Raw genomic sequence first — 22,509 nt, 5'->3', positions numbered from 1 at the left:
TAACATTTCTAGCTTGGACTGGATCTCCTCCGTCATGTCTTGATGCCTTGAACCTCCGGCACGGACTAGCTTCTTATGTACTTTTAGCTTTTAGAATACTCTTAGTTTAGTCATTTGATTGTAGATGTTCTTGTGGTGATGACTTCCAGATTCTGGGGATAATGATAAGTCTTTGAGTTATAGAAGTTGATTATTGATTTTTATTAATGAGTTTAAGTCTTCCGCATTACATTTGTTGTTATTACATTGAAATGTTAAGGTTAGATTGGTTGGTTCGCTCACATAGGAGGGTAAGTGTGGGTGCCAGTCGCGGCCCGGATTTGGGTCGTGACAAACTTTCTCAATTTATTGATTAAGTTATCATTGAAATGACATATGTAACAACATATGCACATTTTGTTGGAAAAATTTTACAACAGAAAAATGTCATATATGGCAACATATGTATATTATAAACTGGTCTTTGAGGGGTTAATTCAATTAAATTGTCACCTAATTCAACATGTAACACAAATATATAGTCCTACGACATGTTTAAGTATAAAATTATAGTATAATATAACAACCTTCCTCAATTCTATGACTTATTTTTACAAATATTATCATATCACTAGTTCATCATACAACGATCAAGTAACTTCATATGATAGTTGTATAACATCGTTGTAAATTGTTGTTCCAAGTGTTATAACATATTTTTATTGCTTAATTATGGTCAAAAGTACTAAAATCTTGTCCAATTTGACATTTTTGCATTCCTAAATCGTTCAATTTATCGATTAACCCATTCTTGAAGTGACATATGTGGCAACATATACAAGTCCTATTGGAAAAATTGCAATAGACATGCCATATGTAGCAACATATGTATATTACAAAATGGTCTGTTTGGAGTTAATTTAATTAAATTGTCACCTAATTCAACATTTAATACCAATATATAGTCATACAACATGTCTAAGCATAAAAATATGATCTAATACAACAATTTTCATCAATTTTATCAATTATTTTTACAAAGACTATCATATCACTAGTTCATCATACAATGACCAAGTAACATCGTATGATGGTTATATAACATTCATGGAAATTGTTGTTCCATGTGTTATAACATATTTTTATGTTTAATTATGGTCCAAAATAGTAAAATCCAATTTGATATTTTTTCATTCCTAAATCGCTCAATATTGATTAAGTCAACCTTGAAGTGACATATGTGACAACATATGCACGTTTTGTTGAAAAAATTGCAACAGACAAGTCATATGTGGCGACATCTACATCTTAAAATGTATTTTTTTGTCAAATAATATTTTAAAAGGAATAACAACCCAACCATCCTACAAACAAATAAGTAATAAAAATCACTACAAAGTCCTGATTTAATATCAATAACTATTATATTTTATCTTAGAAGATATCAACGATAAACTAGAAACGATGAAGGCAACGACGCTTTGTTGTAGAAGAAAATCGCAACATATTACCACTGATGTTGTAGAAAACATAGCAACAACTTGAATTCTAAAAAAATAATGGAATGAGAGAAAGAAAAGATAGAAAAAAAATGAAAATTAAAAAAAATTAAATTTGAAATATGAAACAAAACGACCTTTTATAAAGGAGATGAGAGAGTAAAATGAAAAGACATTGTTTTAGATTTTTTTTTGATAATTCATAGTGTGACATCCGTTGCCACATATATCCTTTCTGTTGGGGTATATGCAGATAATTTTATAGTTTTTTTACTATAAAAGTTATATGTTGTCACAGACACCACATTTGTAACAATGAAATGTTGACACATATCTCCTTTCTGTGACATATGTTGGTACATATCTTCTTTCTGTGACATATGTTGCCACGTGTCTTCTTTCTGTGACATATGTTGCACCACTATCTTCTTTCTGTGATATATGTTACCATATATCTTCGTTATGTGACATATGTTGCTACATATCTTCTTTCTATGAGATATGCTTCAACATATCTTCTTTTTGTGACATATGTTGCCACATATATCCTGTCTGTTGGGCACATGTAGATAATTTTGTAGTGTTTTTTACAACATAAGTTATATATGTTGCACATACACCGCATTTTTTCTTTTCTATCATAATTGACATTTGTTTCAACAAAAAAATCATTAATTTATCAACAAAAATAAACACTTCACCAATTGTTTTATACAACTTATTAACAAAAAAAGCAATTCACAATGATATACATAACAATCAATCTAATCAATGGTGGATATTATTGCTTTACATCACAATTGACGACTTCAACTTTTTTTTTCTTTCTCTTTCGCTTTCTTTTTCAATTTCTCCCTCTCCATCTCTAAGTCCTTCTCCTTCTCCTTGCATTTTGGGTTTGAATGTGATACAGAGCAGTAGTCATTGTTTTTTCTTTCACTAATTATAGATAGTGATTGAGGAATAGTTTTTTTTCAATCTCCTACACTTCAGATATTTGTGGACAACTGAACAAAACTATATTTCTTAGATCATATGAACAAAATTGTCACAAAAAGAAAAACAAAAACAACAAAAAAAAAGAATTTTCAGTAAATGTTAATATTACATATACATTTTCTCAAATTATGACTTTTTGATTTGTTAATTTTCTTTCTAAAACAATAAATAATAGGTATTATTACACTATTATTCATTTTTCATATCTATATAACGATTTATTCTTCATTAACCCAAGAAAAAAGCGTAGTATTATTTCAAAATTGTGAAATCTCTCAAAAAAATGACTTACTCATTTTGAGTCAAACACAATTTTCAATTCAGAAAGAGGAGAGAGCCATGATCGAAGATAAGAAGGATAAAAAAATAATGGGAGAGAATATTTGTTTTGATAGTCGATTTTTCATATTTCTGAAGAGGAAGAAGAAGAGAAGAGACAAAAAGAAGAAAAATACCTATTTTTATTTATTTATTTTTAGAAAAGAATGTTTTAAATAAAATTATAAAAGTTGAAAAAATAAAATACTTTTTAGTATTTTATAAAAAATTAGAAAATTTTAAAAATATTAATTTGATCTCAAATTTACTTAATTACATTTTAAAAATAATTTGTGATCAATTAGCAAAAACAAAATAAAAACTTATTTGACCTTTCATTTAATTTTCTCTAGATTCGGGCCAGAGTGAATGGGTTTTTCAGGCATACCCGCTCTCACTCGTCACTATGCTTTCTGCTACTTTGCATCAGTATCACCATTCTCATCTTCACTCATTCACATTACTCCTTCAACAAAGCTACTCACCAGAAAATTCTCTCTTCCCATTAGAATGTCTTCTACAAATCCCAATGTGAAGAAACACATAGCACCCTATGGTTCTTGGAAGTCGCCCATCACCGCTGATATCGTTTCTGGATCCACTAAACGCCTCGGTGGCTTTTCGGTTGATTCACTTGGTCGTCTTTTCTGGCTAGAATCTCGACCTACAGAGTCCGGGTACAGTGCATATGAAGCCCTCTAAACCCCTAATCCTTTAGTGGGTTTTATCTGAAAGTTTAAATTGGTATTAATTCATATGAAAAAAATCATGTTTACTAACTTCATAATTAAATTCCAAACCCCATCAATATTGTGACGTTTCTTTGTTTGTTTTATGTAATTTGCATTTTGATATCTTGTGTATTAATGAGTTTCCGATGAAAGCTGTCTTAGTGTTTAAACCTCAAAGCTTATCATGATTTTGATATTTTTTGAGGATCATGTTTAGTTTGATTTTCGGGTTCATATGCATTCCTAATTAGCGCATGAACACCACACTAGCACCACCAAGAGGTGTGGTGAGATAGAGCCATAGAGGAGATTTCTCCACCCTCAGTTAGAGGATTGGGGTTCGAGCAATTCGAGCCTTGGGAATGGAGTAATCATGGGTGAGGAGTGGCACATGCTTCCCCTTTAATGGACCAATCATGAATACAGATTAATCAGATCAGTGGGTTCTGTATATAGATGGTTAAACCAAAAAGAAGTTAGTTTTTGCACCTTAGGGTGTCACCTAGTGGTCGATAAAGTGGTTGAGAATTCTGAGGTCTCAGATTTAAAACTTGACGGAGACAAAAAAACACTTAGTTATTCTTCCCATCTGTCCTAGCCTTGGTGGACAACGTTACCTGGTACCTGGTGCTGGTGGGAGGTGACAGACTTCCCATGGAATTAGTTGAAGTGCACAAAAGCTGGCCTGAACACCACATTCATAAAAAAGAAGTTAGTTTGCCTATGAAACTCATGTTTATGGATTTGTGTTCAAACCAAAAATATTGTAAAACTTTCTCATGGATTTACTGTCGTGTTTGTATATATTGTTAGCATTCTTGATTTCCATATGAAACTCATGTTTGCTGTCTTCGCTCTTAACTCCAAAAACCCATAGAGATTTTGATATTTTCTTGAGGAGGTTTTATGTTGAGTTTGAAAGCTTATTCACATGCCTTCATAAGTTGCATTTGAAACACATGTTTACTGTCGTGATGTATAAACCCCAAAACCCATAAATATTGTGATATTCTCCTTCTGGATTTCATGTAAAGTTTGAATTTTTGATTGTTCCACTATCATAGTTTGAATGTGAACTCATGTTTACTGTCTTTGTGTTCTGCGTGAAGTTTGAGCTTTTTTTTTTTTTTTTGGATTCAGACGAGCGGTTATTGTGAAGGAACCAGGGAAACCAGGGGAAGACCCTATAGATGTAACTCCTAAAGATTTTGCTGTGAGGACGTTGGCTCAGGAGTATGGTGGTGGTGATTTTTGTATACAAGGAGACATTTTGATCTTCTCTAATTACAAGGATCAGAGACTATATAAACAGTCCATTTCGTCCTTAGGTCTTCATTTTCCTTTGTTTTCTATGTCATTGAATGCAGTTGAATATAATTGCATCCAGTTTTTACTATTTTGTAGTATATTTAATATAAGCTTCGATGGAGAGACAATTTTATTTATGTACATATTTGGGATTATTAGCAGCCGTTCGTTTACAAATGTGCCATATTTGATCTGTCCATTTTATGGTTATTGTTGAATTGAAATAAGTAATAACCAGAAAAAAAAGAAACTGTCTCGCAGGTAGCAAGTTGATTCATATTAATTTTGGATGATTGAAGCTCTTTCATTTTAGCATATAGTTCATCATATACTATTTGCATACCAATAGCATTAGTACTAGTCTCGGAGTTTCTTGTCCTTCGATCTATGTTGCAGCCTATTGTTTCTTTGCTTTGGTTATGGCATTATTTTGTTGTTGCTGTTCCTTTTACTGTATGCCATGTGTGCTGATTTCTCTATTATTTTCTAGGGCTGCTTTTCTTCTGTAAATTTTTCGAAAAACTTTAAATTGCTTTGATATGTGTTACTTGAGACGAGAGTTCTTCATAAGCAGCCTCCTGACCTTGTAAGGTTGGGGTAAGGTCACGTACATTCTACCCTCCCTAGATCCCACCCATGAGATTACACCCGGTATGTTGTTATTTCATCGTATTTATTATCAATATCTTTGAGATGTTTCTTTCCAATTTATCCCTGTTGTTTTGGTACTAGATTCTGCTCCGTTGCCCCTCACTCCTGATTATGGCGGACGAAGTGTATGCTATGCTGATGGAGTGTTTGACTCTCGTTTTAACCGTTATGTGACAGTGAGAGAAGGTTCTAAATATTCATTATCCTTCAAATTTTTAGCTTGATTCTCTGAGAAATTTTATCCTATTCCTTGCTCCTTCTGTAGATCAACGTGAAAGTGGTATAAATGCGATTACCACAATTGTGTCTATTGCTCTGAGCAGTAACAGCGATCAAGGTGAGAATCTGTCAGTATTGGTTAACCATGATTCAATGTGAATTTTCTTTGCTTTTACATCTGTTTCTCGGTGATGGGCTACAAAACTGTCAAAGAATGTTTGTGTATTATGAAGGGCTATTCAATTGTTTTCGTATTGCCCCTCCCCTCCTAGGCAATATTTGTTGGACTGTACAATGAGTGAATTTCTGATCTTAATTTTTTTTTTTTGCTTGTTTGGCACATAAATGCAGAACCAAGGCTGTTAGTTGGGGGCAATGACTTTTATGCTTCTCCTCGGATTGACCCCAAAGGGGACCGTATCGCATGGATTGAATGGGGTCACCCAAATATGCCATGGGACAGATCGGAGCTTTGGGTTGGTTATATATCAGAGAATGGGTACAACCATAATAAATCTCTCTCTCTCTCTCTCTTTCTCTTTCTCTCTCTCTCCCTCTCCCTCCCTCTCTCCCCCTCGCTCTCCCTCTCCCTCTCCCTCTTCCTCTCCCTCTCTCCCTCTCTCTCTCTTTATCTCCCTCTCTATCTCCCTCTCTCCCACATGTGCACACAGTCGAAAACACACAGATGTACGCAGCTATATGACACACTGATGCTCCTACCAACAAGAGGAGGCACATCCACGGAGAGATCACATTTTATTTAGGCCTGCATAAGCTATCACCATTTTCCAAATAAATAATTAAATTTTGAGTCCTAGTATATGAGGAACATAACCATCTACTTGTTGATTTGCTCTTTGCCGTTCTTTGTCTTTCCCCTAGGGATGTGCAAAACCGCATATGTGTTGCTGGTGGTGATCCTACTATTGTGGAATCTCCTACTGAACCCCTATGGTCTTCTCAAGGTACTCTTGAATAAATGCCAGCCTGTGCATCGTATAAACTTTTATTGTTCTTCTCTGTTTCTAGGATTAGTCTCGGTAGAGAAGTATTAAAAATTTGTCCTGTGCTTTAGTGAATATTATTGGCTTTTGGTAGCATAAATTGGAATTCTTTTTTTTGAGAAATGTAACAGTTAGTCTATATTTATCCACATGTATACTACCTCAAAAGTGTAGTTCCCCTCCAAAAGTGTTGTAATTACATAGGATCCTATACCTACCATGTTACAAGTTACAACCAATCTATATTTGTGCTGATTACTTCTGATCTATCTAGGACTACTGGTGTACACAAAAAACAATACAGTGCTAAACAATTAAGCTAAAATCTTTGTATGTTGCTCTGCTTTCCTTCAAAACATCTCTGGTTCCTCTCTAGCCATACTGTCCACCATATATATGATGGGACTATCTTCCATCTCTCCTCCTTTCTTCCTGCATTTCCATCTTTATTCCAGCACTTCAAAACCTCTTTAATCCTTCCTGGTTTCACCCATTTAATCTCTCTCATATTGGTGAACATTTGCCACAGCTGGTTTGTCCACTTGCAGTGTAAGAAGAGATGGTTGACTGTCTCTCCTTGCTCTTCACACAAAAAGCACGTGAAACACAGTTGAAAGCCTCTTTTGTTCAGCTTCTCATGTGTCAAAACTGCCTCCTTAGCTAACAGACAAGTAAAACAGTTTACTTTATAAGGTATCTTGGTTTTCCATATCATCTTCCAAGGCCATTCTACTTTTTCAATGCCAACTGTCTTGAGATCTTCATATGCTGAATTTACTGTGAAACAACCCTTTGCTCCCCACATTCCATATCAGTGAGTCCTCTTCCTCAGTCAGGTTGCTAAATTGTGCTAGGGTAACCAAAAAATCTGTTATTCTGCACATCTCCCAATCATTCCTGAAGTGCAAATTCCAACCCTGATCATTCCATAATTCGGCTACAGTTGCTTGTTGCATTTGACATAGGTTGAGAGGTCAGGAAACCTTTGGCTTAAAGGGACCTGTCCACACCATTTGTCCATCCAGAAAGCCACCTTTCTGCCATTTCCCACCTTACAATATGATCTTTTTAGCACCAAGTCCCATAGATCATTGATAGATCTCCATACACTAGACCCGTAGGGAGAGGTCACCTTTGTTGACATCCACTTATCCCTCATTCCATATTTTAGCAATCACTTCCTTCCACAATGAGTTCTCAGCAGATGCAAACTTCCATAACCACTTCATCATAAGGCTTTGGTTCTGAAACTTCATGTTTCTGATGCCCACAGCCCCTATCTTCTTGCTTATATTCATTTCTTCCCATTTGACAATATGATACTTTCTCTTATCTTCATTTCCTTGCCAAAAGAAAGTTCTTCTGAGTACCTCTATTCTGTTGATTACACCAGCTAGTGCTGGGAAACAGACATCGTGTATGTTGGTAAGGCATCCAGCACACTGTAAGTCCCCCCCCCCCCCCCCCCCCCCTCCTTGTCCAGTTTGCTAATTTTCTCCCACACTTCTCTATCACTCCACTTCAAATGCTTATTGACTTACTTTTTGCACCTAATGGCATGCCCAAGGAGATGGTGGGTAATTCCCCTATTTGCTCCCCTAGTGTATTGGCTAGCTCCTCAATTTGTACCACTTCATTAATTGGATAGATGTAGCTTTTCCCCCAGTCTATATGAAGGCCTGACACAGCTTCAAAAATAATGAGAATGATCCTCAAAATCAGAAAATGGTCCCTCACTGTTTCACAAAAAACTAGTGATTTTTAAGTTGTTACTTGCATAAATTTCAATTCAAAGATCTTTATATCTGAAAATGGAGTTCGGAGGGTCAGGCCTTTTGTTGTGGAAGATATTAAGTGTCAAATCTTGGAACTGAAGCATAACTTCTCCTTGCAAAACAAATAGACAACCATTTGGGAGGGGCCTGTTTATGTACACTCTGCAATTTGGACTATGTAAGTTCTTCTTCAGCAAACACTGGACTGGCTGTTGATTTCTTGTACAATCTGGAAATGTTATTTAGCCTGTAACTATCTCTTCGATTTGCCTTATCATTTCTCTATGAAATGTCGTAGAAGGTATGGAGTGTACTCTTGATGCACTTGCATTTAGAGCTAGTATTTTATGGTATTTTTAATCTGCCTACAAAACGCATATCAGCAGTTTGATAATTGAGCCACTATTCTTTTGGCTGTAGATGAGCACTTAGAATAAGCTTGTATTTTAGCTTGAGAGAGCAAAGTAAGACAATGACTGCTCTGAGTTGGAACATTTTCTTTTGTTTACGCTGTGAAGTATAGTTATAACAGGGGAACTGGTAACAGAGAAAAGAAAGACATTCTCAACCAATTGACAAACTTGGAGGTTATCCAAGAACAAAGTCTCACAAATGATGGGATAATGTAGGAAGTCAAACTCAGCTATGGAGTTTGAAGATGTAGCATGAAACAAGGAGATAATCAAGGATACAATTGTTGAAACAAGGAGACAAAAATAAAATAATATTTCCGTATGATATCTACTGCTCATAAAAGGGCAATTCCATAGATAACCTGAAGTTGTGGGAGGGTGTTGAGGTTACAAATCTTGAGGGGATCAAAGAAGCTATTCAGAATTTGTACAAGAACATCAACATCAACAAAAGAGTGAAGTCTAGAATTAGTGCTACATGAAGTTACAGAGATCTCTGTCAAAGAATAAGAGGGTTTACACGGACAATTTTTTTTTTACGAGGCAGAAATCCTAGAAAGCAATAAATTGTCTGCAATGGAGAAGGATCCTGGGGTTGTGGATTTCCTATGTCCTTTTTTCTAGCTCATGAAATAGGAGATTTTGAAGAAGATTGTGGCAAAGTTACTAGCTGAAAAACTTAACAAGGTAGTTAACAATTTGGTTAACAAGCATAAGATGACATTTATAAGAGGGAGGCAGATAATGGAAGCAACTCTAACTGCTGATGATTGTTTGGACTCTAAAGGTGCAAAAGCAGGTGTCATGTGCAAGCTAGACTTAGAAAAAGCTTATGATCACGTGAACTTGAAATTCTTGCTGAATATTCTTAGATAAATGGGCTGAGAAATGGTTGAAATGGATAGACTTTTGCATTTAGACTGATAGTTTCTCTTTTGTGGTGAATGGAGAAACTAGAAGCTGTGGCTCTTTTGCTTCTGAAAAGGGCCTTAGGCAAGTTGACCCCTTGTCTCCTTTCCTGTTTATACTAGCAATGGAGGGATTTGATAGCATGATGAGGATAACATTGCAGAATAGGTGGATTTAAGGTTTTGAGATAGAAGACAGTAGGGAGAAAATGGAGGTATGTCATTTACAGTATGCTGATGATATAGTGATATTTTGTGATCATGCATCAACTAATTCATCAGGCTGACTGAATAGTTTATGTTGGTCTAGTGTGTGTGAGCAATAATTCTTCCAACCAATCTCTAATAGCTCTCCTTATCAACTTGCTCTCCGAATCCTGTTTGAAACTTGTGATTACTTTCAATGGGCAAATTTGCTGGTTTGCAACTTATCATACCAGTCTCTTAGCAATCTAGAATTTACTTCCTTTTGAGAGATAGAACCCTCTTTTTGACATAGAAACTTCAATTCCCATTAAATGTAATTTTCCTGGATCATTGATTTCCAATTCTTGTGCCAACAACTTTCAATCGGGTTATCTCCTCTTTCTCATCTCATATTATGTCATTAACATAAACTACGAGAAGAGTGAGTTTACTCTTTTGTTGTCACGAAGAGGGTATGGTCAACATTGGTTTGCTGGTACTTGGTAGCCAAAAAAGATCGTAGCTTTGCAAGATCAATCAAACCAGCTCTAGGGAATTGCATAAGACCGTATAAAGTTGCTTCAATCTATACACCTTACCTTGACTTTGTTCAGTATCAAATCCAATAGGGATGTTTATAATTTTTTTGAGATAAAGGTACTTGTGTATTCACAATAGACTCATCATCAAACAGAGCATAGGTCACTTACAATCTCATCAGAGCATGTCAACACTACCCTATGGGAGATCACAAATTTCCTATGAAATCAACAAAAAGTTCTATATTCTCCATCATATTTTGCTTACACCAAAAATACAAAAGGCTAAGGCAATTCATTCTAATCTTCTGGGTTTTGTTTCTCTTATCCTCAAAGCATCTTGCATTTCTTTCTGTTCACAGAATCCACTAGATGCATGATGGGATTAACTCCCACCAATCTTCACCAGAACCTCTTCTTCCTATCTCTTCCCAGCTGTATAGTACGTCCTTAGTAGTCCTTGGCATTACCCTATACACACCAAGTACAAAGTGGAACTTTCTATAAGGATCTATATATACACCTCTTTTTTTAAGTCTCCATGCAGAAAGGCATTTTTTTCTCTAATTGTTGCAAGTCCCAATCAAGCTTAGCTACAAAGCACAAAAGAATTCTAACGGTGTTCACTTTAGCAACATGGACAAATGTCTCTTGATAATCCACTCCATAAGTCTGAGTCAATCCCTTAGCCGTCAATCTTGCTTTGAATCTTTCAATCAAACTATCAACTTTGTCTTTACGGTATGAACCTATTCATATCCAACCAACTCCTTGTCATGTGGTAAGGTGACATGTTCCAAGTCTCATATTTTGGTAAGTCCTAAAGTTTTTCAGTTATAGCCTGCTTCCAATTAGGATTTCCAAAGCTTCCCTACAATTCTAGAAAATAGACATAAAAGAAATAGACAATGCCAAGGGATATATTGGAGGAAGGCAGAGAATTATAGAAGAAGATTAGATAAAGTATATTTGGTGCAAGATTTGACTCTTTTTCTACGAGAAATTGGCAAATCTAATTCATTAGGAAATGCAGATAACTCACAAGTAGAAGAGGATTTAACTTTGGCAAACTGCATGATTTCTTTTTCTTCTCTGTTTCTCCTTGTGCACGTTAGCAAATTAGGTCTATTCAAATGCCCAATAGTCTCCCCTTGAATTTTGTCTCCAATTTCACTTTCCCCTGACATTGGTTTCAATAATGGAAATAAGGAGAATAATCTGTTCCTCTCTATTGCTCTCCCCCTAAAGAGGTGAGATGTAATACTAAAATAGGGCTCAAACTCTCGAAAGGTATCATGCTGACAAAGGATCTCCTGGAGGGAGGGTGACAGCATTTGTATCTTTTTTTATATATATGTAGGAGAATACCTAGACAAACTTAAGGACTCTAGTATCAAGTTTCCTAGATCATGATGTGAACATAGTACACAAACACCTCTATAGGAACAATCTATCTATATATTTTTTTGAGAAGGTAACATTGTGTATATTCATTGAAACCAGTGCTTGGGTTGCACTAAACCATATTTACAGCTTGTCAAAAAGTAAGAAAACTGAATCTGAATCCTGACAGGAACCTAGGATATCTATAATGGATTTAGTGTCCTCTAAATACATTTGCTTGCACCAGAAACAAAAAAGCCTGATACAGTTTAGTTTGATCTCACCCTTTCAAGTTTCTAGAGAAATTTGAAAAATTGAGGGTTTTAAGTGGCATTCTATTGATAAGATAACAACTAGAATGACACCCCCAATAGGATTTTTGTAGATTCATGGTAGACGTAAGAGATCTTGCCACTTCTAACAAATGCCTATGTATCCCTTTCAGCAACTATGTTTTGTGCACTAGTATAGGGACACCTAGGTTGATGGATTATCTCATTGAACTCCAGATAAGAACCAAATCCTTAATCAAGTATTATATGCCATAATCAGTTCGCGAGATTTTTATCTTAGCCTCTAATTAAGTACAAATCATCTTATAAAATGACTAAAAGCACGAGAAACCTCAAATTTGGCCTCGAACAAATATACACCTACTTCATCCTAGTGCAACAGGCGATTAAGTAACAAACCATCAAGTACCAGGCAAAGAAATTGTTTGAGTAGGACTTTATACATCATGTATAGTCGCAAAAGGAGTTGTACTTTTATAATCACTCAAAGGATAAGAGTTTCTAGTAATACCATGTAGTTTTCAGTATGTGTCCTTTGTATGTTTTGGTTTTCCACAATAATAATAGTGAAGGTGGTCATTATTGGAATTGGATGCCCTTGGTTGCTCATGAGGCAGTTAGCCCAGACTTCTTGGTTGGTGCCGAATACAGCATGATCCTTCGTTGACTCTCTTATAATGCTTCCCAGTACTAATCCAAGGAAGGAAACTTTCAAAAAAATCAAATAAGGATTCCCAGCATCTCAATGGTCTGGTATGCAGGAAAACTTAGATCCGATATTTTGGAAAATAGTGGGACCCGGATGGGTAGGCTTGGAATAGGCCAACAACCACCAGAGGAAAGACCTCCCTGAGTAAGTAGTTGGACAAGGGCCTACTCTCCGGTGCGTGTTATTGACATGTTGTCATTGATAGTGTTGTCAATAGCGGGTGTAGTGTTTCTTAGCAGAGATTCTTGCTGGGTTTTGGTCGTAGGTGCAAGGGGAAGCTTGTGGTGGCGTTGATTTTTGGACACCACTGTCAGAAAGCAACTCTGACATGCACAACCTTTGGAAACAAAGTGGAGCAGTAAAAGAGAGAAAAACTCAAACCTCTTCGAACCCTAGTGTTGTGAGGGAGAAAACTCACCTAAAAAAGACAATGGCTCTAATACCATGTAGATTTTGAGAATAACGAAGTTTTGTTGTATTCCAATATATTTGTACAACATATGAGCTTGAGTATTTGTAAATTAGTCCTATCTCTAATTTAGGGATGATAATTAATCAAATAAAATAATATCTATAATTAAGCTAGGGGATAAAATCTCTTTGAATCAAGCTTATTGAATTATCAACAAAAAAGGGATATACTTTGACTGGTAATATTGAGTTCATATATGCCTTAGTATTCAACTGTAAGATTCTATATCCTGTGTTGTGATTTGATCATGATAGATCTTGTTTCATGATTAGCTCTACACTTGCAATATGCCAAGACTGATTTCTCTTGTTCCTTGCATTTATTTGCTATTCTTTTGGGGTGCAGGGGAGCTGTACTTTGTAACTGACAGGAAAAGTGGGTTTTGGAATATTTACAAATGGGTAAGTCCTCATTCGTGTGATGTCATAGTGTCATACTGATTAAATCTTTGCCATCTGTGTAATCTTTTATCGTGCCTTAAGTCTAAACTTGAACTTCTTATGTCTATCTTCTGTCTAGCATTCTGGCTTAACTTGAACTTCTCTTCTAGGGTATGATTGCATCTAGTTGCTTCGAAGTTTTTTTAATAACCGTCTCATCTTCTTTGAGTTCTAGCCTAAACTTGTGTTCTTTTGCTCTTTAAGAATTTGACCCTTGTGTTTTTTACTTTCTTAAGACTTAAAGTTGTGGATACTTGGTAGATGTTGCATTGTCATTAAATTCTATTGCCTTACAAATATGGTGAACCTTCAGTCTGGCCCTTTATTAACCACATTCTTGTTAAAGAAGATGTGAAGTTGCATTAATAAGAAATCAAGTGGTTAAAACTCTGATATTTTGTCGATCAAGGCTTAAAAATTTCAATTAGCTAGATACTGCAATTATAAGAAAATGAAAAAAATTATTGGTATGGTGGCGTCCAACTCTAACTTAGTCTTATTATTTAGTGTTTAACAGACACTAACCTTAGTAAGTGTTTGACCATTTATTTCAAATATTTTTCACTTTATCTTGAATTTTTCAAGTTGAAATTGATGATTGAGGTTGTGTTTGGTTGTATTTTTTGCGAAGAAGGGGAAGAGAACATTTTTTTTGAATTTATAGAGATGGAGTTGGAATATAGGTTTGGAGCACTTATCCTAATTTAGAATCCAGAACACTGATTTTGAAATAAAGTGAAAAAGTATTCCGGGATAAATGTGAATAATTCTCATGGCCAAACGGCTCATCTCCACATAAGCATTACACTTGCAGTCCTCTGCTGAAACATTATTTGGATGGAAAATGCAAAACATTTAACTTTTACATGAACTTTTGCATAATTAAAGTGAGAATTCACCTTACCCTTCCCAAGTTAACCATAATCCAACTTTGTGGATACCATATGCCAAAAAGCTAATCTGAAATCTGCCATGGCCCCTTCCCCTGAGCCAGTAATGAGGTACGGAGGGAAAGTGAAAAAGAAAAACAAGCTTTTGTGCTTGTTCAATTTCTGCACAAGCAGACTTCCATTTTTCGTATTATTTATGGTGCTGGATATTGGGCATGGAATATGCATCAAAGATTCAGCATCTATGTGGAAAAATAATGGAATATCTACCAGTAACACATCCTTGTTATTGTTGCTGGCACTGAACTCATACATTAAGTGAGACAGTGTAAACTTGATTGGCCTGTTTTATTTGTTGTTGACAGGTAGAGTCTTCTAACGAGGTGCTACCAGTTTACTCTCTCGATGCTGAGTTTACAAGACCCTTATGGATATTTGGGATGAAGTCTTATGACTTTCTTAAGAACCACGACCAAGATACTTTAATTGCCTGCAGTTACAGGTCAAGCTGATTAGTAGTTTGCTATTTAATAATTTTGTGTATATCATGATATTTGAAATCATAGTGCTTTTATTCTGATTATTTTGGTAACAAAGTTCTTTATCACTTTCCTCTTCCCCTCGCTTAGGGGAAGGGAATCATTCTGGGAGGAAAATTGATGTAGTTCAACTAATCTAAATTGAAAAATATGTGCAGGGAGAATGGGAAGTCATATCTTGGAGTTTTGGATGTCAACCTAGGCAAAATATCAGTGCTTGATATTCCTTTCACAGATATAAACAATATAGTGAGGTCTTGGTAGCACAAGCTGTGTACTTAAGAGCCTGTTTGGATTGGCTGGAAAAAAAAGCTTTCAAACAGTAACTTTTTAAAGTCAAACTAAAATGACTTTTAAGTCAAAAAATAAAAAGTAGGTTAACTCCTACTTTTGTTTTTTTAACTTTTTATAAGTAATTTTTAAACTTATTTTTAGTTATTTTTAACTTTGTCAAACACTCTCAAAAGCTAAAAATGACTTAAAAAGTAGATTTGACCAAATTTTAAGCCAATCCAAACAGGATCTTTAGTGTCCTTTATGAGCTTTTATCATTGTGCTTGTCTTGATAACTACCTCATCACCTAAACAGACTTCTGGGGTTCATAGCTTGTATGTTGACGGAGCATCTGCTGTTCATCCATCGTCAATAGCTAAGGTTCTTTTGACAAACTTCCCAGTTGCTCGAAATTTCGAAAACAGTACTTGTAAATTTCAGTGTTGTGAAAAGCGCGCTTCAAAGCGAGGCGACCCTTGTGCGCTTTTTTATCTTGAGGCGAGGCGATCTGAAAAAAGCTCTCGCTTCAGATGAAGAAGCGAGAAGCGACCCTAAGGCAAAAGCGCAATAAAGCGCGCTTTTTATTAAAAAAAGCGACAATTAGTTTTTTTTTTAAAAAATTAGGTTTTTTTTAAAAAAAATCTGAAATATAACCTTCTCTCTCCTCACGACTCTTCTTTCACGACTCTTTCCCTTCTTTCTCTCCTGGCTACTCTTCTTTCACAATACTTCTTTCCCTTCTTTCTCTCCTGACGATCTCGACTGAGGCTGCCTCTCTCTTCAACCTCGACCGCGACTGCAGGTTACTTTTTGTTCATCTCTTTTTAGCTAATGTTTATTAGTTCATCTCTATGAGTTTCTTTTCTCCTGAAATATACAATCTTTGCCTGTGCTTCATCTCTTCATCTCTCTGAGTTTCGACTACTCTAGTTTTTTCTTCTTCTTTTCTTAATCTCTGCTGCCTGCTCTGTTTCTAATTACTGACTGCTGCCTCCTCTGTTTTTTTTTTAAAATTCTTTTGCTTTTTTGTTTTTTTATTTTGTGATCAGTCTAGCAGCCTTGTCGAAGAATAGGAGTTTGAATATTTGTGATTTAATTATGTTTTTGATTTTTTGCTTTATATGTTATGACTTATGAGTATTTTTGCCTATGTAATTTCTTTCAATCTAAGACTATATTACCTCTATTTAGTTATTTAATATTTTTTTATTTTTTATACTAAATGTCGCTTTTTTAAAAAAAAGCGCGCGCTTCGCTTCACGCTTCTCGCTTCTGTGAAGCAAGCCCTCGTCGCTTTTTACCGCTTCTCGCTTCCCAAAACACTGGTAGATTTATTGTAGATCATTTTTTTTAGCATTTTTCTGTTATTTCTGCAGGTTACTTTGGATGATCAGAGGACAGAAGTAATTGATTTCAAGATTATGTGGTCATCGTCATCTGTTAGTGAGATGTATAACTCCTATTACAGTCGGCCAGAGTTGATAAAGTTCCCAACAGATGTGCCGGGTCAATATGCATATGCATACTTTTATCCACCAACAAACACCGATTTTCAGGCTAGTCATGGAGAAACACCTCCATTGCTCTTGCGAAGTCATGGTTATTCTTTCCCTGATTAGAACTGCTTCTTCCTGACTGATTTTCTTAGTTAAAACGCTGGACTAATTGGTTTCTGTATGAGATGTTAATGTGTAGTTTATGATGATGCAGGAGGTCCTACAGCTGAAGCACGGGGATGTTTAAATCTTACCATTCAATATTGGACCAGTCGTGGTTGGGCCTATGTGGATGTGAATTATGGTGGAAGCACTGGTACACACATGACCTTTTACTCCTTCCATTGTTGGCTTGTATCTTTCTATATTGTTTCTTGATTAAGGGACTATTTTGAGAGTTGAAGTTCTTTGAGGGAACGTCGTTTCCTGCTTTTATTGACTGATTGTCAGAACCTTTGATATGTATAAAAAGGAAATATACGACATTACTTTATATTGGTAGAAAAAGCAGAGGCGACCAAGGAATCAAGATGGCGTATGACACAGTGGTAGATTAGTTAGCTAGCTGTTAAGTTTGTTAACATCATTTTGTTTTTGGCTCATATGAAGGTTATGGCAGAGGATATAGAGAAAGGCTATTGGGAAATTGGGGAATCGTGGATGTTAATGACTGCTGCAATTGTGCCAAATTTTTGGTAACATCAAAAAATTGAGTTTACTCATATATTCCTTTAATGCTACTTATAATTTTGCTGGTAATGGTAAATTAGTCTGTTCATCCAGGTTGACAGCGGAAGGGTTGACGGTGAAAGACTTTGTATTACAGGGAGTTCAGCTGGTGGTTATACAACATTAGCGGCACTTGCATTTAAAGATGTGTTCAAGGCTGGAGCTTCCTTGTATGGTGTGAGTGAATCATGAAATTTGTTTGTGATAAGTAATATCGCATTTCCATATCCTACCTGATCTCGTGTCTGCAGCCAGAAACTGATCATAAAAATATGGAAAATACATCCAATGGTGTGACCTAGTGGTCAATGAAGTGGGTTGAGCACCATGAGGTCTCAGGTTCTAATTTTGAAAAAAAAACTAGGTGATTTCCCCTAGAATTAGTCGAGGTACACACAAGCTAGGCCAGGCACCAGGGTCATCAAAAAAATAATATATGATAGAAAATTTTGTAGTTAAGGCTGGTGCCTATATATGAGCATTCTGTTATCTTAGATGATCATCTTTTATGTAGAACATCATCAGTTTGGTTCATAAGTCTACTCAAAGCTCCTTACTCAAAGCTCCTTATGTATCATTTATCAACCGATTTTTAGTTTCAATGCTTTATGCCATCATCTTTCATTGAACAGATTGGTGATCTGCAATTGCTGAGAGCAGAAACTCACAAGTTCGAATCTCACTATACTGACAATCTAGTTGGTAATTATCTAATCAAAAATGTTAACGATCTATTTGTTTTAAGTATTTCTGCTGATTGATGTTTATCAGTATGTGTTGAGGCCTTTTGTATAATTGCAGGGGACGAAAAGGCATATTTTGAGAGGTCGCCTATCAATTTTGTAGACCACTTTTCCTGCCCCATTATTTTATTTCAGGGATTGGAGGACAAGGCAAGCACAGCATGTCCCTTTTAATTTCATAATCTCCGAGTATTTTACATATGGTTATATAACTATTACTTGTTTTCACAAAAGTCACTTAACTATCTTTTCTAACACCAAAAGTCATTAAACTTAAAAGATATTAACTATAAAGTCACATAGGCAGAAAATGCTTAACTTTCCGATGCGAACTCCTTTTTACTTTTTTTTTTTTAAATACAAATTGAAATTCAGTTAAAGCTTTTACCTGACTCGACCCAAAATCCAAAAATCAAACCCATATGAAGAAAGTAAAATATCAAAAAAATGGTCCTTATCCTTAATTTCGCATTTGTCCATAAATCTTTTAAAGGTTTCATTACTTGTTCTTTGCATTCCAAATTTAGTCTTTCCAAGTCTTGGCTTTGTGTTTTTGTCTGAAACTTGGATACATATGTCTAATACAATCCCTATGATCATCGGAAAGTTTTGCATTTTCCGGCTTAGTGACTTTTTAGGTAGTATCTAAAAGTATGATGATTTTTGTGTTGGAAAAAATTGTTAAGTAATTTTTGTAAAACACAAGTAATAATTATGAGACCATATGTGAAGTTTACCCCATAATCTCGTGCATGTGTCATTCTTTTATAGAAGAAATGTCTACATTGATCTTTTCCCTCAACTCTCTTCCCCCTAAAGATTTGACAACCTCCTATAGTCTTTGGCAAGCTCACTCTTTCATATTTCCACTTTCTTTGTATATATTTTTGTATTGGCACAATACATAATCGTTTCCTTTAACTTAACCTCAGCTGGCATTTATGCTCTCAAACTTTGGGTGTGCACAAGTAAACAGTTAAACTTGTATAAAGTTGACACGTAGATACACCCGTCTTACGTGGTACTTTGCGTGAGAATACTCGAGCTGATTTATAGTATGCCACGTATTTGTTCTACTTTAATGTTTAAATACCTACTTCTGCACACCAAAGTTGGAGGGCATAGATGCCAGATGAGTCCAATTTAAAGGACACGTTTATTTTTTATGCCTTTTGTATTTTATGCAGTAGGTTGGTCTGCTAAACTTGTCAGAAATAGCAAGTTCTTAAACCTTCTATTCATGTTTATCCTGTGGCTAAGTACCATCTTTCTGGAAAATTGTTTTGATGCAAATACATTCAATTGATAAATGCAGCTTCTACCAAAGTGCATGGTCTTTTGTCTTGCTCATCATAAGTGTTGGATATTTAGCTAGTTACTGCTAGAATTGAGCTTTCCATCCCTTTTTGCAGGTAGTTTCACCTGATCAAGCACGGAAAATCTACCAAGCGTTGAAGGAAAAAGGATTGCCTGTTGCACTCGTTGAATATGAAGGAGAGCAGCATGGTTTCCGTAGGGTGTGTATTCCAGATTTGGTTAGATAACTTATAATCAGTCAGTTTTGGAGGAAATTAGCTGATTTTTTTTGGCCATATGCAGGCTGAAAACATTAAATTCACACTTGAACAACAGATGGTGTTCTTTGCGCGTTTGGTGGGACGTTTTGATGTGGCTGATGAAGTTACCCCAGTCAACATTGATAATTTTGAGTGAGGTATACAACCACCGGATGCTCTTTGCCATAATAGGTTGTTCAATACCTGTTTGCCGTAACTAGGAAAATTTTGATGATGGAGAGAGAAGAAACAAGATGATCTAATTTTCCGGGGTGGTAAATCGGCAATGATCAGAATTTAAAAGTACTAAATCATTCTAAAATAAGTTTAATAAGCATTAGAAGGAAATTAAAATTAAATTATGTATTTCACTTGTCTAAATCAATGTAAAATCAAAGAACAAATATTTAATATTATTGTCATTCTTAATGTTATATTGATTTCCTTTTTGCATTAGTATCCATTGATTTTGATTTAAGTTTTAGTATGATTATCAACATCTGTGGACTATAATCTTTATGGAACAATTCAAAATTCTAAGTTCTAAACTTGAAATAATATATTAAAAGATAAAAATTATGAAAAAGTATAAGAAACATTTAAAAGTTATATCAAAGTAAATATTTTTATGTATAAAATAAAAATTTAAAATTATATATATAATGTTGGGTTGGTTTGGTCTCGGGTTATTTTTTTCTTTTAGTTAAACCAATCTAATTCAAATATAGTCGAGTTTTTTTCAACACTAAATTAAGTCAAACCAACCTCTAGTCGAATTTTTTGTTTGAGTTGATTCGATTTACGATTTGATTCGATTTTTTGTTCGATTTAATTTTATACACTCCTACCAGTTAATCTAAAGCCTTGAGAAAGAAACTGTAGTTTCTGTATCTCTAGATTTGTAATGTGGTTGGACTTGAGCCTCACCAACCGTTAGTCATTAGTCTATGACCAACTCCCCTAGAAACGTTCATTTTATAAAATGTCTAATTAATATCTGACTCCTTACGTCCACTATTGTTTATCAGAAGCACACCTTTATGAAAAATTTAATATAAGGTGACAACTTGATAAATATAACCCTACTATCAATCATTATTAAAATGGTTTGTACTTTTTGAAAATTGTAAAAAAAAAAAAATTTCACATTAAAATTGTTGGGAAAATGCACAAGTGGCCCCCTAGACTATCACCAAAATCCCAGAGACACATCTTAACTAACCTAATGTCCTATTACCCCCCTTGAACTTATTTCTTTTTTGTAATTTTGTACACCTTTTGTCTTACGTGATACACTCCACGCAATTGAGGCACGTGGGAGATACTTGGATGCCACGTAAGCGAAAAAGGTGCACAAATCACACACACACACAATAAATATTTGTTCACAATAAATAAATGAGTGTGTGTGTGTGTATGTATGTATATATATATATATATATATATATATATATATATATATATATATATATATATATATATATATATATATATATATATATATATATATATATTCTTATTTTCTTCTTTATTTTCTTTTTAATGTTGATTAAAGAACCAATGATTTATTATTTCTTTAATCATTCATTCACTAGAGTTTCTTGGGTTATGCGATAATAAAAAATAATCAAATTCATGTTGGAATATTGCTAATAATTTTTTAAGAACCTATTTTTCCATTAATTTTAAAGTATGGATAATAGTAAAAAAATTATTTGCAAGTTAAATGCAATTATTATTTATGAATTGTCACGACCCGAGCCTACATCCTGGACGTGATCGGCACTCGAAGACCATTGCTGGTCCCCAAGTGAACCCTCTTCCTGGCTGACTACAAGCGGAAGACTCACTTAAGCATACAAAGCTTGAAAAGTGAAATAAAATTCATAAACTCAACTTTAGAAGTTTTAACTCAAATGAACAACTTTGAATACAATAATATATTCAACTAGCCATAAAATAGACAACTTTAGTCTTTAAATATTTAATAAAATAAATGAATGATGCAGACTTCTTAACTAAACTGACTATCTATCTATGAAGTCTCTAACTGATAATGATGGAAGTTAGGACAAGACCCACGACCTCATACTAAACAAAAAAGTAAATGACATCCTCGAAAAGCAACGAGGCTCACCATAGCTAACCCGAATCTCAGATGTATAAACGAAGCTTCTGTTGATGATTTTAGATACATGTGTCTGCATCATGAGAAGATGCGGACCAAATGACTCAGTATTTGGAATGTATGAGCATGTAAAGGGAATTCTAAAGCATAACATAAGCTTGATTCTTGAATAAATTGTGACATACTTTTACCCTTTTTTCAACTCTATTCAAATCAAGAATAAGATATTCAACTCAAGGATTAGATACTAAACTTCAAGATATGATACTTGACTCAAAGAAGTACAAATTAACTCAAGATGCCCAACTTAAGATACTCAACTGAACTT

General features: G+C 34.9%; 1 protein-coding gene across 2 annotated transcripts; it reads left to right on the top strand.

The window, feature by feature from the left end:
* The first annotated feature begins 3,124 nt into the window (after window positions 1-3,124).
* Window positions 3,125-20,509, top strand: LOC101255389 (dipeptidyl-peptidase 5-like). Of its 2 annotated transcripts, XM_004237487.4 has the most exons (18): window positions 3,125-3,472; window positions 4,667-4,854; window positions 5,567-5,671; window positions 5,751-5,822; window positions 6,056-6,203; window positions 6,587-6,669; window positions 13,732-13,787; window positions 15,082-15,218; window positions 15,414-15,504; window positions 15,845-15,910; window positions 16,906-17,128; window positions 17,240-17,341; window positions 17,635-17,720; window positions 17,809-17,931; window positions 18,387-18,456; window positions 18,556-18,647; window positions 19,910-20,014; window positions 20,097-20,509. In XM_004237487.4, the coding sequence occupies exons 1-18, from the start codon at window positions 3,165-3,167 to the stop codon at window positions 20,208-20,210; spliced, it is 2,169 nt and encodes a 722-aa protein (XP_004237535.1). In that variant the 5' UTR covers window positions 3,125-3,164; the 3' UTR covers window positions 20,211-20,509. The 2 variants fall into 2 exon arrangements, with proteins under 2 accessions (XP_004237535.1, XP_069153234.1); XM_069297133.1 differs by lacking the exons at window positions 15,082-15,218; window positions 15,414-15,504; window positions 15,845-15,910.
* Window positions 20,510-22,509: the final 2,000 nt, after the last annotated feature.

The sequence above is a fragment of the Solanum lycopersicum genome, chromosome 4, assembly GCF_036512215.1.
Source record: "Solanum lycopersicum chromosome 4, SLM_r2.1".
In the NCBI taxonomy this organism is placed as follows: domain Eukaryota; kingdom Viridiplantae; phylum Streptophyta; class Magnoliopsida; order Solanales; family Solanaceae; genus Solanum; species Solanum lycopersicum.
Note: the sequence above shows the minus strand (reverse complement) of the source record. Positions and strands in the feature narration are given on the sequence as shown.